The following is a 15,668-nucleotide window of genomic DNA, read 5'->3' on the forward strand; positions in this document are numbered from 1 at the left end:
AAGATGACACTTCTGGTTGATGCAGCATCTCTTCAAATAGCTGCAGGTTGCTGGTTTTCCCTATAGACTGCTTCTCTAGGCTCTGGAAAGAGCATCCTCTATCAAATATCCAGACAAAAGATGTCATGCTTGTCCTCTGTAAGAGCCCTTTACTGGCACAGTCTGCTTCAATGTTTGGTAAAGAACGGGGAGGGGAGGACTTGCTGACATCATGTTGGAGAGCAGGAACGAGCCTGTGATATTAGAAAGGGAGGAACTTAAGTGAATGCTTGCAGGGTGGAAAGAGAAGGATACATTGGGTGAAAGGAGTGAGAAAACATCTGCCACTCTCGCTGTGAGCCAGTGCTGGATTTGCAGGCAGAGGACGAAAGCTTTGCTAACAAGGATTGAAGCCTGGTGGCTGAGTCTGGCTTAGGCTTCAAAAATTAAACGGTGAGAGAGAGCACATTTCCAAATGGAGATGAGAGCAGAGGGCACTGTCACTCTCTGTGAACAAGTGACAGGAAAACACATGCTGCAGGAGGAAGCTGATGTCTCAGCAGGATGACAGGCGACAGGCACAAGAACCAAGAGCCTGAAGAGGGCAGAAAAAAAAATGCATTCACTGTGCATGTGGGGGTAGGATCAAACACCATGGCAGGCTTCATCTCACCACAGCCAAGCTAAACCTCCACTCAGCATCCAGGTTTCTCTCCACTTCTGGGGTGAGGCAAAGAACTATCATGTGACTGGGGTGGGAAGGGACCTCTGTAGGTCTCTGGTACAGCCTCCCACTCCAAGCAGGGCGTCAATCAGTTGCTTGGCACCTTGTCCCATCCACAGCTGACTGTTTCCCAGGATGGAGATCACTGACCTCTCTGGGATCCTTAGAGGGGATTCTTAGCCCCCTGTCCTGGGTTGAGCAGCAGCAGTCATTTTTCTCCTTCTTAGGAGCTAGTACAGTGCTGTGTTTTGATCTTTTGGCCTTGGAACAGTGGTGATAACGCCGATGTTTTCAGTTGCTGCTCGAATGTTTGGTCTGGCCAAGGACTTTCTGAGCCTCATGCTCTGTCAGGGAGGAGGGGAGGCCGGGAGGAAGCAGAGACAGGACACCTGACCCAAACTAGCCAAAGAGGTATTCCATACCACAGCACGTCATGCCCAGGAGGTAACTGGGAGTTACCCGGAAGGGGAGGGGGACTGCAGGGTTGGATGAGGTATTGGTCGGTGCTCGGCTGGGGGGAGTGGGGCGAGTTATTGGTCAGCTGGTGCTGAGGTGTTGTATTCTTTCCTCTTGTTATTTCCTTTAGCATTATTATTATTGGTGGTAGCAGTAGTGATTTGTGTTATACCTTAGTTACTAAACTGTTCTTATCTCAACCTGTGGGAGTTGCATTCTTTTCGATTCTTCTCTCCGTCCCTCCAGAAGCAGGGGGAGGGCAAGAAGGGGGGGAGTGAGCAAAAGAGGTTTGTGGTTGGGTTTAAACCACGACACCCCCTCACGGGGTAATTTCTTTTACTAACGTCTATTCAGAACTTGCTTCTTTGCCAGTTGCATTTGTTGCCCTATCAATCACTCTGCACCTCTGGGAAGTGGTTGGCGCTGTCTTGTCCACACCCTTCTGTGAAGTAGTTGAAGAAAACAAGGAAGTCTGCATTTAGCCCTCCCCCGAAGACTTAAACCCCAGTTTCTGTCTTCCTCTCTTCCTATGTCATGCGTTGAGCTCTCTTAACCATCTTGGTGGCTTTCACTGGACTCACTCCAGTATATCAGTGTCTTTCCTGTATCTGGGAGTCTGAAACCAGGCAGTTTCAGGCCTGACACAAAGACACACCTGTTCTAGACACCTTTCTCAAGATAGCTCTTGAGAGATAGGGCCCATGGTGAGGGATGGTAAAATAATGTGTAATTCATATGCTGGGACTTGAATTCATGTTTCCTTGAACTGTGGGACTTTAAAGTCCCCCTCCTGTCAGAAATGGAAGCAGGAGAATGCCATCTTGGGACTTCCCAACCTAGTGTCCTGCCTTCCACACTTAGGGGCAGCCAGGGCACAGCAAAAGGTGTGAGATCAGGGCATGCACACAGTGAGTATTCTTTTGTAGCTTGGAGACCTCTTGAACCAAAGGTAGTATCTTTGTCGTGAGTAAACCTCAAGAGATTTTCCTTCCACAGATTTATTCTATGGGGTTTCTTAACCCCTATTAGCACTGAGCAGCCCCAGCAGTGTGTGGAAGCAGATTAATGCCAAAATGAGGGAGGAAGTATCTCCCTTTTACTGATTTTACCTCCTGCTAATTTCACTCCATGCCTCTGTTCTTGTAATCCTTGTCCCTCACAACTCAGTCATATGCACCTCAGCTGTTCCAGGCTGAAGAGTCCCAGCCTATGTAGTTATTCTTCCTGCAGCAGCCAGTCTGTACCTCTGCTCACCATTGCTGCCCTTCTGTGAGTTTTCTGTTTGGTTTTGTTGGGGTTTTTTTCAAGTCTATTGTATTCTGCCTGAGAAGGATTATATCCGAGTGGCACTAGTCCATGCAGAGCCCACTGCTGCCTATTGAAAATGAGTATTGTTGTTTCCTCTATGGATCATGTTACATTCATTTTATGGAATTTCATCTGGTATTTTACTGCCTGCTGAAAGTGAGACCTTCAAGCAGCTCTCTGGGACCACCTTCTTTCCCCGTAATTCCTAGGACCACAACCAAACATCTTATGAGGTCTATCTCCTTTGCATTTTCTAAGGCCAAGTATCCTTCTCTGGTATCACAAATCCAGATATTTACATGCCTGATACTGTGATAACCTGCCTACAAAAAAGCAAATAAACTCCAGTACCTACACCTGAGATGGCTGCTTCCAAAACACTGCTCAAATGCAAGACTCTTAGAATCATAGAACAGTTAGGGTTGGAAAGGACCTCAAGATCATCTAGTTCCAACCCCCCTGCCATGGGCAGGGACACCTCACACTAAACCATCAGACCCAAGGCTTCATCCAGCCTGGCCTTGAACACTGCCAGGGATGGAGCATTCACAGCCTCCCTGAGCAACCCATTCCAGTGCCTCACCACCCTAACTGTAAAGAACTTCTTCCTTATAGCCAATCTAAACTTCCCTTGTTTAACTTTTAACCTGTTACCCCTTGTCCTGTCACTACAGTCCCTGATGAAGAGTCCCTCCCCAGCATCCCTATAGGCCCCCTTCAGGTACTGGAAGGCTGCTATGAGGTCTCCACGCAGCCTTCTCTTCTCCAGGCTGAACAGCCCAACTTTCTCAGCCTATCTTCATACGGGAGGTGCTCCAGTCCCCTGATCATCCTCGTGGCCTCCTCTGGACTTGTTCCAATAGTTCCATGTCCTTTTTGTTTTGAGGACACCAGAACTGCACACAGTGCTCCAGGTGAGGTCTCACAAGAGCAGAGTAGAGGGGCAGGATCACCTCCTTCGACCTGTTGGTCACACTCCTTTTGATGCAGCCCAGGATACGGTTGGCTTTCTGGGCTGCGAGCGCACACTGCCGGCTCATGTTCATTTTCTCATTGACCAGCACCCCCAAGTCCTTCTCTGCAGGGCTGCTCTGAATCTCTTCTTTGCCCAATCTGTAGCTGTGCCTGGGATTGCTCCGACCCAGGTGTAGGACCTTGCACTTGTCATGGTTGAACTTCATGAGGTTGGCATCAGCCCACCTCACAAGCGTGTCAAGGTCCCTCTGGATCCCATCCCTTCCCTCCAGCATATCAACCGGACCACACAGCTTGGTGTCATCGGCAAACTTGCTGAGGGCGCACTCAATCCCACTGTCCATGTCAGCGATGAAGATGTTAAACAAGACCGGTCCCAACACCGATCCCTGAGGGACACCACTCGTTACTGGTCTCCAGCCGGACATTGAGCCATTGACCACAACTCTTTGTGTGCGGCCATCCAGCCAGTTCTTTATCGACCAAGGGGTCCATCCATCAAATTGATATCTCTCCAATTTAGAGAGAAGGATGTCGTGTGGGACAGTGTCGAACGCTTTGCACAAGTCCAGGTAGATGACATCAACTGCTTTACCCCTGTCCATCAATTCTGTAGCCCCATCATAGAAGGCCACCAAATTGGTCAGGCAGGATTTCCTCTTAGTGAAGCCATGCTGGCTGTCACCAAGGACCTTGTTGTTTTTCATGTGCCTTAGCATTCCTTCCAGGAGAATGTGCTCCAAGATTTTGCCAGGCGCAAAGGTGAGACAGACTGGTCTGTAATTCCCCAGGTCTTCCATCTTCCCCTTCTTGAAAATGGGGGTTATATTTCCCTTTTTCCAGTCGTCGGGAACTTCACCTGACTGCCATGATTTTTCATATATGATAGCCAGTGGCTTAGCAACTTCATTCGCCAGTTCCTTCAGGACCTGCGGATGGATTTCATCAGGTCCCACGGACTTGTGCATGTTCAGATTTTTAAGATGGTCTCAGACCAGATCCTCTCCTACAGTGGGCCTAAGGTCTTCATTCTCACAGTCCCTGCGTCTGCCTTCTGAGACTTGGGTGGTTCAGTCAGAACCTTTGCCAGTGAAGACCAAGGCAAAGAAGTCATTCAGAACCTCAGCCTTCTCCAAATCATGTGTAGCCAGTTCTCCCGAGAGCTTTCTCAGGGGGCCTATGTTGTCCCTAGTCTGTTTTTTGTTTGCTACGTACCTGTAGAATACCTTCCTGTTATCCTTAACATCGCTGGCCAAGTTTAATTCTAACTGGGCCTTAGCCTTCCTAACCTGGTCCCTAGCTTCCCGGACAACATCCCTGTACTCTACCCAGGCCGCCTGTCCTTGCTTCCATTTTTTATAAGCCTCTTTTTTCCTTTGAATATTCCTCAGCAGCTCCTTATCCATCCAAGGAGGTCTCGTGGCCCTCCTGCCGCACTTCCTTCTAGTCGGGATGCAGCAGTCCTGAGCCTGTAGCAGGTGATCCTTGAATATCAACCAACAGTCTTGGGCCCCCCTGCCCTCCAGGGCTATATCCCATGGAACCTTACTAAGCAGGTTCCTGAAGAGGCCAGTCTGCTCTTTTGAAGTCCAGGGCAGTGAGCTTGCTGCACGCTCTTCTCACTGTCCTGGGGATCTCAAATTCGACCATCTCGTGATCGCTGCATCCAAGGCTGCCCTGGAGTACCACATTCTCAACAAGACCTTCCCTGTTGGTGAGCACAGGGTCAAGCATGGCACCTCTCCTTGTTGGCTCCTCTATTACTTGCAGAAGGAAGTTGTCTTCCACACAATCGAGGAACCTCCTGGATTACTTGTGCCGTGCAGTGCCATTGTTCCAACAGATGTCAGGGTGGTTGAAGTCCCCCACGAGAACAAGGGCCTGCAAGCGTGAGGCTTTTCCTATCTGTCTGTAGAGTGCTTCATCCACAGGTTCTCCTTGATCAGGCAGCCTGTATCAAATCCCCACAGTAATGTCTCCCACAGCTGTTTTCCCTTTAACCCTGACCCACAAACTCTCTGTAAACTGCTCACCTGTCCCCAGAATTCCATACTCTCCAGCCTATCCCTAACATAAAGGGCAACTCCCCCTCCCCGCCTGCCGGGCCTGTCTTTTCTAAAGAGCCTGTAACCTTCCATTCCAACACTCCAGTCATAGGAGCCATCCCACCATGTTTCTGTGATGCCTATTATATCATATCATATCCCCGTAGACATGCACACATCTCTAATTCCTCTTGTTTGTTCCCCATGCTACGGGTGTTTGTATAGAGGCATCTGAGCCGAGCTCCAAATGAAGCCGGCTCATTGGCTGGAGCAGCTGGAATATATCTACATTGTTCCAAGCATTTATTATAGGTGTTGGCAACTGACTGGGTGTGTTGGGATGGAATGATGCCCCCCTCCCCCAACACATCTAGTTTAAAGCCTCCTTGACCAGTCTGGCAAGCCTCCTACCAAAACTGCTCTTCCCCTTCTTTCATCAGACCAGCTCCACCAGCCCCCAGTAGACCTGGCCTACAAACTTCAGTCCAGTGTTCAAGACACCCAAACCCCTGACTATGACACCACCCTTTTAACCATTTATTAACCTGGCCAATCCTCCTAGCTTTTTTTTGGTCCTCCCCTGTGTCCTGGAGAATTGACAAAAAGACCGACCTCCAGAGCCCCCAGAGCCCCTAACCACCTCTCCCAGGGCTCTGTAGTCCTTCTTTATGGTCCCTAGTCTACTACTACCTATATCCCTAGCACCCACATGGATCACCAGGAGTGGGTAATAGTCCATGGGACTTACTAGAGCAGGCAGCCTCTCTGTAACACCCCTGATCCGTGCTCTTGGTAGGCAGCACACCTCCCTCGAGACTGGGTCAGGCCGACAGACAAGTGCTTCTGTCCCTTTCAAAGTAGAGTCCCCTATTACTACGACCCACCGCTTTTTCTTGGTAGCGCCCCTAGAGATCTTTACCTGTGCATCATCCAGCTGTTTGTGGTGTAAGTGCGTTTCCTCGTTAGCCTCCTGCAGGACAGCAAAGCGGTTCTGCGCGGGGACAACAGATTTAGGAGGAAGCCCCTTGCCTTTAATTGTCCTTTTCCTCCTTCTTTTGTTATTTTTCTTTGTCACTAATTCCCAACTTCCCAGGTTGGTGGCCTCTTTCTTTCCTTCATGAGCTGGAGGGAAACTTGAGGCCCCTGCACAGTTTGGGGCTGGAGCAAGCAGCCCTGCTTCCTCTCAGCTACCCTGACATCCCGCAGCTCAGCCACCTGCTGCAGGAGGACCTCCACTAAGGAACACCGAGTGCAGCCCTGCCCACCGTGCACCTTTTCCTCACAAGACCAGTGCAGGCACCCTCTACACCCCGAGCTCTGCACTGCAGCCTCCCCTCTCATCGGCTCTCTCTGGGTGCCTACACTGGCCACCGCCGGGGCAGCCAGAACAGAGCTCCCAGAGTGGGCCCTGGCCATACGACGGGTGCTCACCATCCCGCAAAAACTGCCTCGCCGCACTCCTGGTCGCTCACGCTCCCTGTGGCAGGTTTTTACCCAGTCAGGGCTGGTGCTGCTGCTCTTGCCTCCGCCCTTTGTGAGTCCCTGCTCGCGTCAGCGGAGCTGCCGGCTCCTGGGCAAGTCCTGTCGAGGACTTGAAGCTCCCTCGGTAGCTCTGGCCGCTCTGAGTTGAGGCTCCTGGACGCTGATCTCTCCCCAGCTCCCGTGTTGAAGGCGTCCTCTCTCAAGCTACTCACCTCTCTCTTCTGAGACCTGAGCTGAGAAAAGCATTTCACTGGGGCTTGAATGGAAAAACTATGAGTCTGACCAGGCCTCTGTCAACCAACTGGAGAAATCCAGATTTGGTGTGCTTAGGATGACATCATAACTACTGCAAATACAAACCCCAAATTGTTGGCCCAATATACACTGACTGTGACAGGTCTAACAGGATCCAAGAAAATTTATATGAAAATAAAATCCAGTTGGGGATCCTGGCTTTGGATTCAGTGGTGTCTGCAAGCACTGCTCTACTAAATTGCATGGCTGCACACTTCTCAATTGCAGTGTGAGCAGACAGATGATCTGCAGCTGATCTGAACCATCCGTCAATCCTACGCTGTAGAGATGCTGTGCCACCAGCGATGTGCCCATGGCACACAATGCAACAGCCTGACAGGCAAGACAAAGGTGGCACAAGAAAAAACTCCCACTTTATTACGCATTATGTTTTCACTTGGTGTTGAATCGCTGCTGGTAACAGGTTGTGACATGCACCCACCTTTTATAGCCATCTTTTGTGCTGTCCTTTTCATGGAGACTGAAAAAATGACATCACAGTCCTTCTCCCAAGCAGCACGGGATAAAACCCCAGCCACCAAGGCGTGAGATGCTCCAGAGGCCAATGCAAGATGTGACTGCTGTGATTGCACGGAGTGGTGCCGCTGCCAAGGGTGGGAGCCTGCTGCTTCAAGAAATTGGGCATTTTTTAGCTGGTCCAGAGATGTCTTCGAGATGCAAGAAATCCCCAAGCTGCGGGGGGTGGGGTGGGTGTATAAATAAAATAATAATACCATTTCTCCTGAAGAGACAAGCTCGAGCTGGCAGCGATGGATGGAGGAGGAAGAGAAGGCGGTTGGCCAGCCAGGCCGCAGCAGGGCCGGGCAGGCGGCCCCCATCCCCTGGAGGAGGCCGGGCTGCATGGGCTGCGTCAGCCGCCGCCGCCCCCGAGTGACAGCGGCATGTGCGGTGAGGCTATAAATGCCGGCGGGGACGGGGGGGGCAGCCGCGGGGTTGGGGCAGCAGCGGTTCGGCCGCTGCCATGGGCTCTGCCCGGCGCGCCCTCGGCGGCCTCCACGGCCGGGGAACGGACACCATCGAGGGGGCGGAGGAGGCCGAGAGCGCGGCCTGGGCCTCCCGCCCCGACCGGCGCAGCTACCTGCTGGGCATCCGGCCCCAGAACAGGTGAGGGGGCCTTGCCGGGGGGAAGAGGCTGGGGCGCGGCGGGTTTCCCCTGGCCCGGCCGCCGCAGTGGGGGCCTGCTGCCGCCAGGCCCGGGTACGGGGCCTGCGGGAGATACGTCAAAGGCAGGTGGAAGACCAGGGAGCGGTGTGCGGGGCCGAGTTGGCAGGAGCAAAGCGGCAGGAGAGCAGGCTGGCAGTGGCCCAGCATGTAAGGCAATACCCGGCCGCAAGCAGACCGAGACGCCGGCTGAGCTGGAGGCGGAACTGCTGTCACAGCCTTTCCCGGCCCGGAGATCTCCTCCAGGGTGGAAAAAACAAGTGAGGGCTCGAGCTGTCCGAAGGAGCTTGTTTGCTGTGGCCACCCCCTCGCTTCCCAGGAGAGGCCGCGTTTCTGCGAGGGTGCAGCCGGGGCAGGTGCGCTGAGGCCATCGCCTTGCTGTGAAATCACGATGGCCACGAGCTTGCACTTCCCGAGTTAAACTTGGGTACAGGGTTCTGCTCTGACCTTCCTGCCTCTACTGTACTGAAACTGTGTGTGTTATCGACACCAGACGCCAAGCAGGGGGCCCACAGAGTGTGTGACTTATCTTATTGTCAAAAAGGTATTTCTACAATGTAGATACAGGCCAAGCAGTGATGAGAACAGCATTCCTAGGTCAGAAATGGCCTTAGGCACAGGGTCTGTGGTGGGAATAAGGCTTTGTTTGCACAGGAGAAGGTATGATAAACATGTTGTCAACTGAGACTGAGGTTAGCAAATACAAAAATGCAAGGCAATGAGCCAGCAAAGGCAAAGGTGTCAGTGATTGTGCTAGTCATTCAAAATAAATTACTTTGAATTCACTAGGAATGCTCTTCAGTCTGTAAGCTCTTGAAACAAGTGTGCCTCTTTCCTTTCAACAATTTATGAATAAACCATTTCCAGTGTGTCAAGCATTGATGCCTCAAAGAATCAGAGATTCATAAAAATAAATACAGGACCAAAAGAGATTAAAAAGTGCTATCTGGAAGTCAGATGTTAAAACTGGGGTAATGCCAAAGTTAAATTGCTTTAATTCAGTTCCCTCATGATTGTATCATAGCATGTGATCTGATTGCAGTCTATCTGCATACTATGGCATCTTCAGTACCAACAAATGCCTGTACAGCATCCACAACCAGGCTGTGACCTTGGACCATACCAAAAGAAATCTGTAATCAAGTTTGATGGCTTCATTTTGCAGTTTACAAGTAGAGAGAGTCTTTAGTAAATAAGATGTTGAGATGTTTTGGTTGCCTGTAGCTTGAACTTCCGCACCACTCCCTCTCCCCCCTCCCCCCAAGTATGTTCTAATTGCAGCTTTAATCAGTTTAATCAGGGAGATTCATCAGTCCTTCAAGCAATACTTCTGGTGTTCCCCACTGACTTACCACGGAATGGTTTGGGTTGGAAGGGACCTTAAAGCTCATCCAGTTCCAACCCCCTGCCGCAGGCAGGGACACCTTCCACTAGAGCAGCTTTCTCCAAGCCCCTGTGTCCAACACTGCCAGGGATGGGGCAGCCACAGCTTCTCTGGGCACCCTGTGCCAGCGCTTCAGCACCCTCACAGGGAAGAGCTTGCCTAAGAGCTCATCTCAGTCTCCCCCGTGGCAGGTTCAAGCCATTCCTGTTTGTCTTGTCCCTGCAGGCCCTTGTCAAAAGTCCCTCTCCAGATTTCTTGTAGGCCAGCTAATACCTAACTATTGGAAGACTATTACAAGGTCTTCCCTGAGCTTTCTTTTCCCTAAATCCCCAAAGGGGATTTCATTAAGGCCACTGAGAAAGGCACAGAGGGATGTAGCACTTCTGTCTGGGTTGATACTGTGGTTTAGGTGCAGTAAATCCAGCCTGTATCTGCAAAGCTCTGGGTCCTGAACACCTTGAACTTGTCAGGTTAGTGCTGTGGGTGGGTGCTTCGTGCGACCCTGATGATTTGCAGGTAAAGGGACACTGTGCTACCACACTGAGATCAACAGTGCATTCCATTTCCAAACATTGTCCAGTCCTTTTTTCAACCCATTTCTCTACTTCTTCAAAGCCCGTAGCAAGTTAATTTCATTTTGCCTGTTAACTCAAGTGGCTGCCACTTCTGTTGTAAGAAGCACAGAGTAAATATTCACTAAATAGCAAACCTGACCTGTCCATGTGGTCACAACACCTTCCAGTTTCTCTAATGAATTAGGGAGGAGGAATTTAGAAGTCTTGTTACCTCCACAGCCCTGAGAGCACCTAAAAGTCTTGAGCCGGAATACATGGAAACTATGTTGTGTATAATGCAGGGCAATGGCTTGAATGAAGTGAGGCTTTTTGTCCTGTAATGAAATAATGTATCATAACAATTCTGGAAAGCAAGCAAGTGGAATGATGAAGCAAGAAGATTTTCAGAAAGCAATTATGAGTTTAAGTAAATCCAGGAGCTTCTGGAGAACTTGCCTCAGAGAACTTGAAAAGCAAGATGAGAGACGTGTAGAGCAGATAACATTCAGCAGTTCTCTAACACAGAACAGTATTTGAATTTGGTGGGTTTGGAGCTAACAAAAATATGGGACAAGTGATGCAGACACAGAATTGTGGTGGGAGGCTGCTATGGATAGCAGAAATGGATATTCTGATCCAAACCCAGTGTGGGGTTGTTTTTCAGTCTTCTCTGTTGCTGTCTTTATATGTATTTGTAGAGTGTGCTTAAACAAAATATTTGCCTGCTTTCTTCACTGATTCTTAAAGCAGTGGCAAGTACAGTGTCATGATGGGGGTCCTTACAGGCATGGAAATATCTTTATGAGAAGAAACTAAGTTTAGCAATTGCTGCTTCTGATGTGGCTCATGAATGTGTTTCATCTATGTGCTTGCATTCATGAACCACATAGAGAGTAGACTGGATTATTTTACTTGGTCTCCCTAATCCTATAGGAGGAAAGGGATGTTGTGAAAATTAAAGGGTACTAATTTGGAAACCAGAACATGGTCTTTCTGTTTTTTAACTTGTAGAATTTGTCAGAGGTGGTGTTCCAGGGGCCAAAAGAATAGAGGTGTTAAGAATGGCTATAGAAAGATAATCTGTTTATTATATGGAATATTCAGTATATTTACTTTTTATACTCTTGGGAACTGGTCTTTAGGAAGAATCCTTTCTGTGAGCAGATAGTTTAGTGTCAAGAGATCACTGCCTTTCCTTCGCTGGTCTTTTAACATACCAGATAACAGACAATGTGAGGAGCAGCTTACGGTCATGGTGACGCGTCTTGTGTTTTGGCAGTTGACGGGGCTTTTTTATTTTGGGGTAGGTTTCTTTTTTTTAAACTCGTATGTCTCAAAGCATTTGACTATAATTACTTCACAAAGTGAAAGGAGAAGCTGTCAGTCCTCTCCAGGATCTGCCTTGACTGTATTCATGGGCCACAACTTCAAGCGCTGTCTTCAGGTGTCCTTAATGTACGAACTAGCTGAGTCTGAAATATGACTTGTACAGAGAGATGTGATTTTATGTAAAAACTTCATCTGAGTCCTGGGCAAACTCCTCTGTTGGAAACAATCTGCCCCTCTTTTCTAATGCTGATGTCTGCTCCTTGGTCTCGTTACAACATTGCCTCCTTGCTTAAATATCTTCCTACTGTCATAGCTTCATCGTATGCAGATATTTATAGAGTGTAGTGGCATTGCCTCTGATCTTTTCTTGGATGCTGTCTCTGGTTGTGGAAGCAGTTGAGCTCAGGAGAGTTCTGTGCCACCTGGCTTTTCTGGCTAGAAAACATCCTCAATCTTGTACCTCTTGCTTTGCACACAATATCAAATGAAGGTGAAAGATATGTTACTATAATGAAGTGAGCTGAAAACGCAAGAGTGCTCATTTCCTGAAGAGCATGGAAGGAACATAGCTTTCTTAGCTCAGAGGAGTTCCCTCTTCAGCAGTTGGGCATCTGTAACTTACTATGGCACCTTGCTATTCGTGGTATCATAGAATGATTTGGGTTGGAAAGGACCTTAAGGTCATCCAGTTCCAATCTCCTGCTGTTGCAGATTATCTTAAGTTTTACTGAATCTTTCTATATTTTGTGTTTGTTTGTGAAACAGTTATCTGTAGGAACATCTTGGTTTAAGAAGCTGGCTTTTATGTTAGAATGGGTTGCTGTGTTACTTGAAATCTGATGCTGTGTTGAAGTCCTTGTTCTCTGTAACATGTTAGCCTTAGTCCTTACTCGCTAGACCATAACCAGAGCACCCAGGTCTATTGTATATAGGATGAGTTATTTGACAACCTGGCAAGGTAGAAATCTAGCTAGCCAACTTGGCAACAAAACTTACTTTTAAGATGTCCTGAAGTAAACTGCCTTCATTATAATAATATGAAGCACACCCACAGATTGGGAAGACCCTTGCCCAAGTGAAGACCCTTCCCCCGTGCAAGTGTTGTAGTAGAAGAGAATATTATAAGTGTATGCAAATCACTGTAACTGGGAGTGTTCTACCTTATCATTTTTGTGTATAAATGTAACTATGAAATCGGCATGGGGTGTGCTTGATTTGTGGAAATTCCACCCAGCACCAGCACTGCAATAAAGAAGTGCCTGCTTCTTAATGCTACATTAGGATTAAGGAATTTTATTCTCCTGACTTTCAGTGACACTGCCATGGGCAGGGATGCCTCACACTAGACCATATCACCCAAGACTCCGTCCAACCTGGCCTTTAGCACTGCGAGGGATGGAGTATTTATCACTTCTTTGGGCAGCCTGTGCCAGTTCCTCACCACCCTCACAGTAAAGAACCTCAGGACCCACGGATGGATTTCCATGACTTGTGAACATTCAGGTGCCTAAGATGATCTTGAACCTGATCCGCTCCTGCAGAGGGCCTAAGGTCTTAATTCTCCCAGTCCCTGCATTTGGATTCCAAGACTTGGGTGGTGTGGTCAGGATACTTACCAGGGAAGAATGAGGCAAAGAAGTCATTAAGAACCTCAGCCTTCTCCAAATCCAGGGTAGCCAGTTCTCCCATTTCCTTCTGGAGAGGGCCCACATTATCCCTAGTCTGTCTTTTTTTGGCGACATACCTATAGAAGCCTTTCCTGTTGTCTCTGACATCCCTGGGCAGACTCAGTTCTAACTGGGCCTTAGCTTTCTTGACCTGATCCCTAGCTTCCTGGACAATGTCCCTGTATTTTTCCCAAGCCTCCTGTCCCCGCTTCCGCCTGAGCACGAGGTGAAGCATGGCACCTCTCATTATCGACTCCTCTGTTACTTACAAGAGGAAGTTGTCTTCCACAGAATCAAAGAACCTCCTGGATTGCTTGTGCCGGGCCATACCGTCCCTCCAGCAAATACTGGGGTGGGTGAAGTCCCCCATGAGGACAAGGGCCTGCAAGCTTGAGGCTGTTCCTATTTGTCTATAGAGAGCTTCACCCACAGAGTCCTGATCAGGTGGCCTGTAGCAGATTCCCTCAGTAATGTTCCCTTTGACCCTAACTCCTGGACTTTCGGTTGGCTATTTTGACAAGTGTTCTAAATCCCTAATAAGAAACCTTTCGATGCTGTTGCATCTGGGGAAATTCAGTCCATTTATCGTGTCCCAAACTCTGAAAGGAGGGAACAGCCAGTACCCACTGCAAATGCAAAAGTAAAGGCATCAGTAAATTCATGTGCTGTCTGTAGGATCTCTGGGATGGAGGCATCACTTTCCTCTCAGTGCAATTATCTGCACAGTAATGCTTGGTTTGAGTGGGGCTCCTTGGCAGTTGTGCACATTGAATAATAATCCCAAACTTCACATTTTGGCCCCCATTAAAAAGCCTCCTGTCCTTGTCTTCAAGGTGGTCAAGCAGAACTGACTGTAGGCTGATGAGCTGATAACCTAGGCTGGAAGATGAAGATGTGGAGCTGGACAAACAATGGCCTTCAGGGCCAGTGTTAAAATACAGAATATATCACACGTGTAAACTTTGTTCTTCTCTGGAAACTTTGTAAACGGAGACATTTCCCAGGCCTGGAATCCCATCTGATTGCATGGATGGGAGAGCATGATTTCCTCTGAGCTGGGCACCTCTTGTTCCACAGCAGAGGCCATTTCCAGGAGACGGAATGAAGACCTGCTCTATCTTCACTCTGTTTCAGCAAGAGGAGAAAGATCTTGGGTGAATGAGGCTGTTGTCTGATACCAGCTCAGTCTCACACTTTACAGCATCACCTGGTACAAGAAGAGGAAGGCAGAACTGTTCTGAACAACTGTATTTTTACCTTGCTGCTTTTCTAGCCCACAACTACAAAAATCTACGCACAATGAGTTACCAGGAAGATGTCTGCTTTCCTGGGCATCTCATTGCCTACTATTTGCTTTGCTTTCTTTTATCCTTTCTCATTCCTTGATGTCTTTCAACTAGTTACCGGTTTAATTTGGACCATAAAGGCAGCAATAATTCAGAATTAAAATACACAGATCTGGGCCATCTTCAGAGTGTTACAGAGGCTGATACAGAAACATATAACTTAATTTATTGTTTTCCACCTTCTCTATTAATGCCATCTAGCTCTAAATTCTTACATGCAAGTCTGTGTTTATCTCTGCTCAAAGTAAATAACCTGCAGAAAAACTGCCATTTTTCTCCAGCTCCGACATCAATTTGTTCCGTAACCTTGCCAAGCAAAGACTCGATACATCCGTTTTCCAGTCTGTAAAATAACAATGTGTCTTTTACAGCTCCATAGCACTCACAGCTGCTTTATCACAGGATTGCTGGTAATTGCTGTCATGGTATATGAAACACAAACACACTCGTTCTGTGTGTGCATGAAGCACTTGATAAGAAGTGGGACACATGGCAGGAGAGAAACATAACCGTATGTACATGAAAGCTTCGTTGTTGGCTTTTAAATGTTGAAAACGGTTTGCTGTTGACATTGGAGAAGACATTTGGAGTGCTTTGTATTTGTCTCAAGTAGTATCAACCTTGGAGGCAGAGAAGTTCATATGAAATCTTATACTTGGAAATCTGCATGTGTAAAACATGCCCAATAATGTCACTGGTGAGAATGTCAGCAAGAGGGAGAATCTGTAGGGGACTGCCAGGGCCATCCCTCTGTCCTGCTCCCAGGATGGAAGGGCTGCCAGTTCTCATTGGGATTTTCTGAGGAGCTTTTGTGCAATGCTGATTCCATCAAAACAGAACTCATACGTCTCAGCTTTGCTGTTGTGACGTGCTTTGCTGTTTCCTTACTGCACTGGACAACATGTGTGGCTCAGTTTTTGTGCTGTGGAAGAACACTGAAATA

General features: G+C 48.4%; 1 protein-coding gene across 3 annotated transcripts in view; it reads left to right on the top strand.

Annotated features, from left to right (window-relative positions):
• Positions 1-8,159: 8,159 nt before the first annotated feature.
• Positions 8,160-15,668, top strand: part of ALPK3 (alpha kinase 3) — a 36,061-nt gene continuing 28,552 nt past the window's right edge. For 2 of the 3 annotated variants that reach the window (XM_065688776.1, XM_065688777.1), the window contains exon 1: positions 8,200-8,388. In XM_065688776.1, coding sequence (XP_065544848.1) covers positions 8,246-8,388 — 143 coding nt within the window. In that variant the 5' untranslated portion in view covers positions 8,200-8,245. Of the gene's footprint in view, positions 8,389-15,668 lie in introns of all 3 variants that reach the window. The other variant, XM_065688778.1, reaches the window with a different exon arrangement.

This window comes from Lathamus discolor, chromosome 8, assembly GCF_037157495.1.
Source record: "Lathamus discolor isolate bLatDis1 chromosome 8, bLatDis1.hap1, whole genome shotgun sequence".
NCBI lineage: Eukaryota > Metazoa > Chordata > Aves > Psittaciformes > Psittacidae > Lathamus > Lathamus discolor.